Source organism: Numenius arquata, chromosome 9 (assembly GCF_964106895.1).
Source record: "Numenius arquata chromosome 9, bNumArq3.hap1.1, whole genome shotgun sequence".
In the NCBI taxonomy this organism is placed as follows: Eukaryota; Metazoa; Chordata; class Aves; order Charadriiformes; family Scolopacidae; genus Numenius; species Numenius arquata.
In genome coordinates this window covers 42,149,641-42,161,354 of record NC_133584.1, presented here as the reverse complement: position 1 = coordinate 42,161,354, position 11,714 = coordinate 42,149,641, and the positions used below count along the sequence as shown (strand labels likewise).

The window sequence follows — 11,714 nt, the reverse complement described above, 5'->3', positions numbered from 1 at the left end:
TGCCCCGCGGTGCCTTGCGCAGGGCGGCGCGGAGACCCGGGGCGCGGCCGCCCATCCCGCCGGCGGCCGGGGCGGGCCCACCGCCGTCCCCTCCTCCAGCCTGCGCGGGGGGGACGGGATCGCCCCGCCGCCGACCAGAGCGGCAGCCGCGGCCGGGGAGCGGAGCGGGCGCTACGCGGACCTGCCGGAGCCCCTCTCCCTCCTCCTCCTCCTCCTCTTCCTCCTCCTACCCCGCGTCCTGCAGCATGGCCCGGCGCGAAGCGGCGGCCGCCCCCGGCCTCTGCCTCCTGCTCCTGCTGCTGCTCCGCAGCGGGGGGCTCGCCCCCCCCGCCGCCGCGCAGCCCCCGCCGCCGCCGCCGCAGCGCGGGAGCGTGTGGTGCCCCAGCCGCTGCCTCTGCTTCCGCACCACGGTGCGCTGCATGCATCTGATGGTGGAGAGCGTCCCCGCCGTCTCCCCCCAAACCACCATCCTGTGAGTAGCCGGGGGGCGAGCAGCGGGGAGAGGGGCGGAGGGAGGGCAGAGGAGGGGGAGGAGGAGGGGATACCTGTGGGGTGGGAGGCACTTTGGGTGGCGGTGGAGCCTCAGCCCTTTGTCTGTGGTCGGGGGAGGGGGGGGGTCGGACCCGCGGCGGTGGCTCTGCCCGGGCGGCTCGGCTGAGCTCTGCGGGGCCGCTCTGGGCTCGGTGGCCCCGGGGGTGGCGGTGGCCCCGGGGGTCCTGCCCCTGCCCGGCGGTGGCAGCGCGGGGTGCGAGTGAGGTCTGGCCGGTGCCCCGGGTTTTGCGGGGGCGGTGAGAGGTGGATATTCTGGTTGACCGGCGGGCATTGTGTCTCCAGCCTAATCGTCCCTAGAAGGGTTTTGCTGCTTCCTTAAGTATACTGCTTTTTAAAAGCACGTTGAGTTGGCAGGGGGAGCGACAGGGATGTGTGTAGCACACTGTTAGTTGTGAGACGCGGTGGGGATGTGTGAGCAAACCGGGACCCGGACCCGGGGCTTACCAAAGACTAACCCAGTTCGAGTTCCTGCAAAGGACTGAGGACTGAGAACTTACAGTTCTCTGTCCTGTTTTTTAATTCAGGCACTAATGTCTCAGTCCAAGTGCCCGGCCATTCTTCTCTAGGGTCCAGTCACTGTTTTGAGTGGGACTGTGTTGATGGTGGTAAAATTCAGTATTGACAGGGACTGTTTCGTTCACATGGATTTCACTGCAACTGTGACCTTTCCAGCCGTATTTGGCTGTCATAAAGGCAAATACCTAAACGAACATCACACGCTCTTTTGTTTCGAGGCTTACTGTGAGGAACGGATTTGTTCCACTGACCCGCTTTATATGTTCCTTGGGCTCGGAGAGCTCTTGGCACCAGCCCTGTCCTTCCCTTACACACACGCAGCCGTGGAAGCCGAGCAGAGCTTGGCCCTGGGAATTTTCTGCGGGGCCTCCTGTAATAAATTGACTTGTGACTTTGTCAGATATTTTCAAAAGGGATCTCTAATGCCTTGGTGTGTTTCAGCTTCCAAGTATTATTTAACGTGAGGAGTACAGTCATTTAACATGAACTGAGTCCCTCTTTGGCAAGACGCGCAGCCTTCTGGCAGAATGGGATTAGTCCTGCAGTACTTGTAAACCTTTTAGGGAACAATACAGGAAGTGGGTGGTTAATGTTTCTTACATTTGAAACAAAGTACATTTACAGAACACCTTTTGCCTTGAGATTACAGGAAACTGTGTTAAGTTAGTTTTGTGAATCATTTTAAATGTAAAAAAGGAAAAAAAAAAAAAAAGAAGAAAATCTTTACGGTATGGAGTCAAGTCTTCGTGGCTTGGTTTTATGTTAAAGGCAGAAGGGCCTGCAACAGCAGAAAGAATTAGATTAAACCTAGCCAGGGTGGAGCTCCCCTTACGGTGGGTACTTACGATCTTGCAGTGAGTCAGAGGAGAACATGTGAACAATGCAAGCGTTATACTCATCTAACCCCACTAATATATCAAATTGTCTAGTACCCCAAATCTGAATTATCATTCCGGTATAATGCAAGTTACAGTGCAGCAGAAGTAATGCAAAAGAAGTTTAAAACATTTTTTCAGCTTGACAAAGAACAGTAATTCCCCAAATACGCCTGCAGATGATCAACGTTCTTCAAAACATAACGGTGGCCTTGCGTGTCATCTGGTAATGGGTATTCTCCTTTTTCACCAACCGACTAGGTGACTGTAATAAATAAAATAAGTAATGCTATGTCTGTAAATGCACAATTACTCCTTCTGCTACAGTTCTGAATGGCTGTGAATGAGGAGGAGATGGGCCAGAACATAGTCAGGCAATATGAATCTCTGGGACAAAGAACAACGATACAATTTATTTAGTAATCAGTAGTTTGAAGGTACCAATTATACATAAATAGCTTACCAATTGTATATGAATTGCCTAGCTTTAGCTGTCGGATCTACTTTCAGAGTAATTGTTACATGTCTGAGGTACACATTGAATTACCAGAGGGTTTACCGCTCATTTTTACCTTACTGTTATGCTTCATAGTGAGTGTAGTGTTACGCTTCATGGAGGTACCCTGTTGCCCCCAGAAGGCTTTCTACACTCAAGAATAGTTTTTTTAAGCATGAAAATAAGAAGCAGTTATTTCATCTCTGGTTTGACTATCACAGTTTGTCTTTCATGTGGAGCCTGTATATTAAATACATTTTCTGTAGTAGTGGTGTTGATAGCTAGATAATTAGAAAGAATGAATTAATTTCAACTGAATGCCTTCCCCTTTAAAACATGGATTTATGAAGTCCTGCAAAGTGTGTTGCTGATGGGTTAAGCCCATTTTTACTGGCACTGGTAAATTCCACATTCTTCTCTTGTTTTATTTCTTCCTTAGGACACAGATTGACCGTGCAAAGTAATTTTGTAAAATAACATCACCGTAAGTTTTTTCTCATTTATAAGCATATAGTTATATTGTTTTTTGCTGAGCACTGGTTCTGAAAACTGTCCCATTTTGGAAGCTGAGTTGACTTTGCACTACTTCACATATAATTTGTTATATGGATTAAAACAGCATGGGGCCCAGGCCAACAGTGCAGCCAAATGTTTTTCCCCACATATCAAAAATGTCTACTCCTAATCTCAGGCTCTCTTTTGAAAACTGTTCATAACATTACTAGTTGCTGACCTTGCCAGTGCTACTTCTGGCTGTACATTTTCTCACTCTCTCCTGCTTCCCCCACTTTCTGGCACTTCCCCCTTCCCTGCTGCAGGCTGGGATCCACGGCTTAGATTTCTTCTGCAGGGTGGATTCTGCCAGCTTCGAAAGTGCTCGTGGAGCCTTGCGTGAGCATGTGGTTTCACCCAAGATGAGATTATTGCCCAGAGTCTTTGTAGGACTAGGGCCGGCATCCCAGTCAGCAGGTCCTGTGCTGACTTCCCTTAAGAATGGAGACCCACTTCCAAAGTGGTTTGCAAAACCACCTCATGCTTTAAGTACGATCCTGGAAGTTTCCTTTCATCTCTGACTAAATATAGAGTGCTCATGCATTCATGGAAATTGCTGAAACATATTTATGTTAGACCATTTAAGTGGCTGAGGAATGTAAAATTCTGGATGTGGTACTATTGCTGTCCCCTCTTCCCTGAACTGTATCCCATCTTACATTTATTTAGGGGATTTCTGTGTTTTACAACCATTTCTAGTTCTTGGTGTTTGTGATTCTGACAGAGGTCCTTCGAGTATCGATGCAATATGTTACTATTTGTGTCTTGCCTAAACATGACCAAAACCCAAACCTGTCTACAGGACTAGTTACACGCACTCAGACCAATACTAAAATTTGTTCACAGTTTTTCTTGGCAGCATCTGGATGCTCTCTGATGTTTTTGCGAGATGTACAAGCATAATTGCATTCACTGCAGTTGGGTCTCAAAGACTCAACAAGAGTAGAAACTAACATTCTGTTGTAAGCAGAAAAGGTAAAAATTGACAAAAAACAATCATCACGAAAGTGGAGTTGATTTGCACTAAGAATGGCATGCAAATTATTGAGGAAAAAATATATTCTGAAGTAAGTCACTCATCATAATATTTGCTACGGGTAATTATTACTTTGGCTCTCCTGCATGTCTGTTATGAATAAAACACCTTTTCAATACGTGAGTATAATTTTGAGATCAGACCTTAATAGGACTTTTTAAATTGCAATCATTCCAGGTGAGTAGCTTTTGAAGGTAGTCACTGAAATGAAATTGAAGGCAACAGTCTTGTTACTGCTTTTGTTTACATGATTCCAACATATTCTACAAATTGGATAGTTTACAGTGCATACCTATTTATTTATTTATTTATTTTAATTTCTGGTTTATAGTGTAAGTGTCAAGGATCCATCCAAAGAAAAAGAAGGTGTTAGTTGTTTAATTCTATGGTGACTCTCTAGGCAGTTGTCTAAGAAGTGCTTATGCTTTTTTCATAGCTCCCTGAGAATTTTTGTGGAATCTGACGTATACTCACAATGCCAGTGAAAAGCATTACTTTTTTCTTTACTTTTCAAGAGCATCTATCTTAATACAATTAAAAATAAAATTAACTGAATTACACAAATCAGACATCTGGAGTGTACATGAATTACCAAAGAGATATGGGTAATGGAAACATAATGACATCTTGCATTTCCGTTTTGATTTGTGATAACATTATGCCTCTTAACAGACGCATTTAGGGAAAAGAAATGGGTATCATGTATGAATTCTGTCAGTGCAGGAGTCTCTGGACTATCATAGCAGAAGGATGCATGGTATTTGCAGATCTGCTGTTTGCAAATGATGCATTATCAGTGAGCAATCCACCAGCCCATTCTCATCTGAAAAATGCGGGATCCTTCCTTCTGATCAGGTCTTTGAAACCCTTTTAAAAAACTTCCAATAGATTAAGCAATTAAGACAGCAAATAAATATACCTCGACACCGTGAAGGACAGAGGATTGTAGTCTCAAATCTGGACTGTGAGTAAGCTCGATCACCTCACTGCTGAGCATCAATTTACATATAGGAGGTAGTGGAGAGATATGACACTGGTATAAGGTTTTAGATAAGACACAGATTTGTATATACTTAGTGTTCAAAAAAGAACAGCAGATACTGAAGGTTTACTTGAAATGTTTGAGAATAACTGAATACAGACACAGAGTTTGACAGACTCATGGCTGGGGAGCAAACTGCATTAGATGCCCAGGATGATTTGCTTGAATTACACAAAGCAGGGGGAACACATAAGATTATTTCAGTAAAAATTATCTTAGGTCTTCCTTCATGGGAATTTTATGACCAAGTGCAGAATTCAATTTGAGATTACAGTACCTACGTGTAAGTCTCTACACACAGGAGTCTACAGCTGTGTTTGGTGTCTGAGCGTCCCTTTCTAGTTGAGTAGGAACTTAGCCAGTGCAGTCCATAGTGCCTGGAGCAGGACTTGGCTCACCCAAAAAGGGACACCTAGGGCTCCATTCACTTGCTAACCATAGTATCTAGCACCATTTGAATTCCCTTGAGAAAATAGCTTCTAGCATCCAGCTGCCTCTCCAAAAACGACTCAGGTCTCCCATTGGGCCTGTGTCATACCTGCTTGCTCCGAACACGTCTCAGCCTAGGACATGTAAACCAACCATGGGCACCACTGTTCCGGCAACTGAATTAAGCTGCTATTGTTTAGGCAGTTTTTTCAAATAATCTCCAGACTTCTCCAGCCTGATTGTGTTGACTAGTCTTCTGTTAACAAAACAAGTTTAAACATCTGTATGTAGATGTTGATATTTATTTGTCTAAACAAAAGCTCAAAACGTTTTTCAGAAGAGAATGTTTGGGTGGTATTTTCAACAGGAAGAAGCTACTTGCAAAAATATTGTACACAATACAGAAAGTAATTTACTTTAAAGTCTGTTAATTGCTGCGAAAAGGAGAGTGTTTCTCCTCCATTAAGCCCTATTCTCTGGGTACCAACAAATCAAATGGATACTGCAGAAGATACCAAACCTCCCCAGCAAAGCAATTTTGGAGGATGTGTAGGATGCGAACCCTGCTGAAGCCATTCCCAGGCAATCTGTACTGCTGATGGAGTGAGCCAGGACCAAGGCATGAATGTGTTAAGGAGGCATTTGCAGAGCTTGCAGAATGTGCCTCAGTAGTTAGCAGCGAGCAGAAGGGCACAATATTGATAGAGTGTTTGGCATTTACTGGGAGACGTTAGGCAAAGCTGCTGAGGGAAGCAGCAGAAGGCCCAAATACGTTCTTGAAATGAGGACTCATCTGCAAGGCACTAGATCCACTAGTGGGAAAGTATTTTTGTCATCTCAGCAGCAAGTTGACCCTCATCAAAGTCTTTGTTGAAGAATGGGAAAACACATGGAGCCAAATCATACCCATTGTTTCCTGCAAGTATCTTACTGTATATTTAACACATTGTCATCAGAGGAATATATTGTCTTGTGTTACAGTTAATAAATATAATTTCTGGTTTTCATCTTTTTTACTAAGATGTATTTTTCACCAGTAAATACTTAAGATTTTAGTGTTAAAATGCTAAATATGTATTTATTTACAGAAAGATGTCCATAATGAGTAAAACCAAAGATACATTTGACCTAATTTTGGTTCTTTGAGGGTGACTGAAAGGGCAGCTTATAAACAAGTAGGCATCATAGAGCAGCATATAGTGGTTCATCCCTATAATAATTTGCAGCCTAGGGATTTTCTGAGCTAAAGATTATTTCCATATTTTATGTAAATCTTGATGAATTTTTCCTCCACAAATGGTTAACCTCTTTTCTTTCAACTAATTTAGCTCTTGCATACACTGATAACTTTTCGTGACAAGGAGTACTACACAAACTACGTGGTGTATGTAAATTGGTCCCTTCTTTTGTTTGAAGCCCGCAAATTGCTAGCTTCACTTGGTGTCCCCCGTTTTCTGTTGGAAGAAACAGTGAATATTCTATCCCCCTCTGTCATCTCAATGCCAGCCATGATTTTATGGCCTTTGATCCTAAGCTTCTCCTTACATTTCTTTTTAAAGCTGAGGAGCCTTCTCACTGAAAGGTTGGTGTTCTTAACCTCTCATCATCTGAATTGCTCCTTTTCTGCTCTGCTGTGTTTTGAGGTGAGGGAATTATAACCTTCCTCCGCATTTATGTGGACAGATCTGGTATGTGGGCTAACTGGGGATTTATACAGCAGCATTAGGATTGTCTGTTTTTATTTTCTGTTCCTTTTCTAATAATTCACATCATCATGTTTTCTTCTCTTGAACTCTTGTTTTCATGTTGTCAAGGGTAGCTTAAGATCTTGTCCATAAGTAGTAACGATCAGTTCTAGGCCCACCATTTTATGTTAAGTTTGGTTTTCTCCATATACATTGTATTAATATGCATTAGGTCTGCATTTTAATAGCAATTTATGGACTGTTGACAGGTCCATCTACTGTTCTTCCTAGTCAGACTTTGTTAAAATAGATGAATAACATAAGAAAAACTTTGTTCTTTCTGTTTTTCATCCCTCTTCCACTTATGAATAAATTGAACAACATAAAACCCATCACAGCTGTCTGTGAAACTCTACTGGTGACCTTCCCCGATGATGAAAATTTGCCATTTACTACCAACATCTCTTTATATGCTCATCTGGACTGTGCAGGATATTTGCTTTCTAGCCATTTGAAAAGATTGTTTTCTAATTTCCACAGCTTTGAGAGTTTGGACTGTGGTCAGCACAAGATATTTTTCATTTGTTCTACTGAAATGTTTTAGAAAGCCGTGAAGATTATATAGATCAGTGGATCGCTTGGTATTGTTGTCTAGGTCCCCAGTTGAAAGTCACAACTGTAAACATTTTTCTGTCTTCCTGATTTTGCTAACAGCTTCAGTACCATTCCTATTACTCAGTTTTCCCAAACAACAGCAAAATTAAAAGTGATGAGTTATATCATTTTTCATCATGACGTTTGGGAATTTAGGGGCATGAGGGACATTGAATAAGAAGTTTTTGAGTAGCAGAGACAAACATGGGATTACTCACTGGGAAGAGTAAGAAATGGAAGCTTGGACATGAGTAAATATGCTCTTTCTCTCCTAATTCCCAGAGAAGGCTGGTGGAAAAATAACAGGGAGGTGCCTATCCCTTGCATAATCAGGAGGTTCTGAATCTGAGACACAAGGAGAGGGGTGACTGTCTCATCTAACATTGTGGTAAACACATGCCTAAGAGAAAAATATGACCAAAATATTCCAACCTCCTCCGTTTTTCTGAGTAGCTCTTACTGACTGCTCTCCTAGGTGAGGTCTGTGCTTATTGAGAGATGAGATGAGGATGTCATTAACCAGCAGAAAACTTAGTTTAACTTTAGATATTAAATAAATGTTAGGCTGTACATGTGTGCTTATGGATTGGCTTGTAAGTAAACTAAGTTTAAATTAAAAGGTTGAAAGTCCAGCAGAAAAGAGAAATAGAAAGTACAGCCAGTAAAGAAGAGAACAAAGTTTGGGGTAAAGATGGAAGGAAACTGTGGAAAGAAAACAACATAATATCATAGAAGAAATTGCTGTTGCCATTCTGACATGAAAAAATAACAGACAACTATTTAGAAAATAACAAAAGAAGAAGAGAAATACTGTCTGATGTGTAAAATTACATATATTTTATCTTTTGAATTACAAAATGTCCTTTTACAGGAATATTTTACTGTGTATAAGGGTAAAATGAAAAGCCTAGGTTAATGTTTTCAGGCCCCAATTCTATTTTGAACAATTGAAAAACAAACTATAAAATTGCACCTATCTTGATTCATCTCTCAAAATGGTATTTTTTCAATTATTTCTTTTTGGATTCATATTTCTGAGACGTTCAAAGCTTATTGTAGTTTGTTTACAGTATTTTTCCCCATTTCATATATTCTTTTGTGATGGAATATTTCATACACTCTAGATTTCATCTCGCAAATGTGAATTTATGCTTAACTTTGTATACATGAATAATCCCTAGGTTTCTGATTCTTCCTGGGTTTGGACATTGGCTGAGTCTCTTTCCAGCAAGCCAGAGTGTTTATAGCCTTATGGGCTAAGACTCCACTTACAGAAAAGGTCTATTTATAAAGGTGACTTTTAAAATCTATATTACGCAAGCTAAATATTTGTAGTTGCTTGTCTTTCTGGAGAAGTTTATGTATAAAAATAAGTTAATATTTTAAATACTTGTGTGAATGTCTGTGTTTTTATATATATATACATGCTGTACATATCATGTGTATGCATGTATGTGTATACATATACAGTAACTGAGCCAAATTGTCTTTATCTTTGTTTCATTTGGATTTCATGAAAAAAACCAAAACCAAAACAAAAATAGCTTTACAGGCTTTATTATTGCAAACATGGGCAGAGTTTCAAGACAATCCAAAGAGATGGTGCAATGAGAGCTGGCTGAGCTGGAATGGAATGACTCAAATATTTCCTTTTCCTTCCTTTGCTTATCAGGCTGCCAAATTTGATCTTTTTGGTATGGAATTATTACTGTTGCTAATGAGTCAAGTGATTCTTTCAAAAAGAAAATTGAATGAATGTTTAATTTATTGCAAATAACAAAGATTCTTAAACTTCTTGAGAAAGACACATTAGGGAGAGACCCGTGTGGGTTCTCAGGTTAATGTGGTTTTGTTTCATCTGTATTTACACAGATTAGCAAAGATTAGGGCATTGAAGAGTTTGTGCAGTGCCTTGTCTTGGTTTCTTGAACCTTGTGAAAGTTTGTTGAATCAAAACTGTGAAGTTTGGTACAATGTAGTGTTCTCTTTTGGTTTTTTTTCTGAGTTTTTTCTATGTTTCACTAAGCAAAATGATGACCATATGTATTTAACTCCAAAATTAGTTTTAATGATTGTGACGTTGCTCCCTTTTCTGTTGTGATCTGTTGTTGTTTGGACTTTCAGATCTTTTATTCTCTTTCCAATTGCCACTCCCAGGATCTCTCAGAAACATTTTCTTTCAGCATTCTTTCCCCTTAAATCACGTATTACAACAGTCTACTCATTGCCTGGCTGGTCTAAAAAAGGAAAAGAGTATTACTTTGTGCACAGCATTACCTTAACTAATGACTCTTTTTGGTAAGCAGGATGATGACTGCTAAATGTCAAGTTATTTGCATTGCGTTTGCCAGACTGATGGATTTATTAGCCTTTTATTAGCTGTATGGCTGCCGGTTTCCTTCACTGGAGAAAAAAATATAGAATAAGCGAGTCCATATTTACTTTGACTTATCTCTAGGCAGTGTGAGGCATAGCTGGGGCAGCATGAAATTCAGTGCAGGCTTCTCAGAAGAGTTGAATTCAGAGGCTTGTAGCCTATGTCCAAGGTCCACCATGCTCTACAGAGGGTAAATAAAATCTCACTCTGATATCTTGTGGTGGCTTCTATTTAATGATTCATTATCAGATAAATTTCATGGTAATCAGATGAAATCTGTCATCAGTATTTAAATCTATAAAGTGTGTCTGAATCAAAGTCTCATAATGTTTTCATGGTGGGTGAGGAAACTTTTTTTTTTTTAATTTTTGAAAAATATTTTGGAAAATACCTGGGGCAGTGTGTGGTCTGGTGCATAGATAACTAGTGATCCATTCAAAGCTCAAAATAAATACAAATATATGCACCACTGCTAAGATAATGTAAAAAGCTGGAGCAGCAATGTGGTGGTGTGGCATACGTATATGAAAAATACACAGCAATTGATTTGCTGCTGGGAAGCTGCCTATCAAAGCAGGATGCCTTTTAAGGGATATTTTGTCAGTCTTCGGGATAATAACTAATTTGGGTTCAAGAAAAAAGTTTTGGTTTGATGGCATTTTGGTAAGCTCTCTGAGAAATTTGAGAGGTGGGAGTATTTTAAGTTATTTTTTTAAGGGCACAAACTGAATCATAAAATTCAGATCTTTGACTTAGGTAACGTTCTCAGTCGCCAGTAAAAAAGGCCCAGGCGTTTGATTTAAAGTGCCAGAGAAAGGAGAGACTTCCACAGGGCAGGAAGAGCTGCAGAGCTGCGACAGGGCTGCAAGAGCCAACAAGAACAATTTGATTGTGTGAGTAGGTGGTTTGCACTGGCCAGATTCAAGTCATTAACTTTCTGATTTAATTTTATTGGCCTGGGCAAAGCTTAAGTAAGTGTAAAAGCACCTATGTAGGGGGTAGAATCATCTAAAGTAAATCAATTAAAATGTTCGCTAGTTAGACTTTTATGTATAGGTAAAGCATGTTTTATGTGTAGATTGAAGACGTAGCTGTCAGGAGTGTAAATAATTGCTACCAGGCAATTATTAAAGGTCTATAAAGGCCTTTTTTAGTATAGAAACGTCTCCTACACTTTATTTAAAGCAATTTTTAAAACTCAGGCTATTCTTTTTCTTGAGTGCTCTATGAATAAGCTACATCACTTGAAATGTCTAAAATTTTGATACATGCTGAAACATCTTTCTTGATTGTGAGTGGCTTTTTTGGAAACTTAGCCAGAAAATCTTCTTCAGTGTCAATCTTTGTACTGGTCATGTCTGTATAAAAGATATCTATCCATCAATGGATGTAAGATATAACTACCTTTTTGAATAAATTTGTGGGTGTGCCAAACTCTTTAGACAGTACAGGGGAAGTTTTGCATTTTCGATGAACTTGGAATGTGAACCACATTTAGAG

The 11,714-nt window shown here is 40.7% G+C and overlaps 1 protein-coding gene across 1 annotated transcript in view; it reads left to right on the top strand.

Moving 5' to 3' along the window:
• The first annotated feature begins 245 nt into the window (after positions 1–245).
• Positions 246–11,714, top strand: part of PXDN (peroxidasin) — an 86,624-nt gene continuing 75,155 nt past the window's right edge. Inside the window, exon 1 of the mRNA XM_074153045.1 lies at positions 246–472. Within this exon, the coding sequence (XP_074009146.1) occupies positions 246–472 (227 nt within the window). The remainder of the gene's footprint in view (positions 473–11,714) is intronic.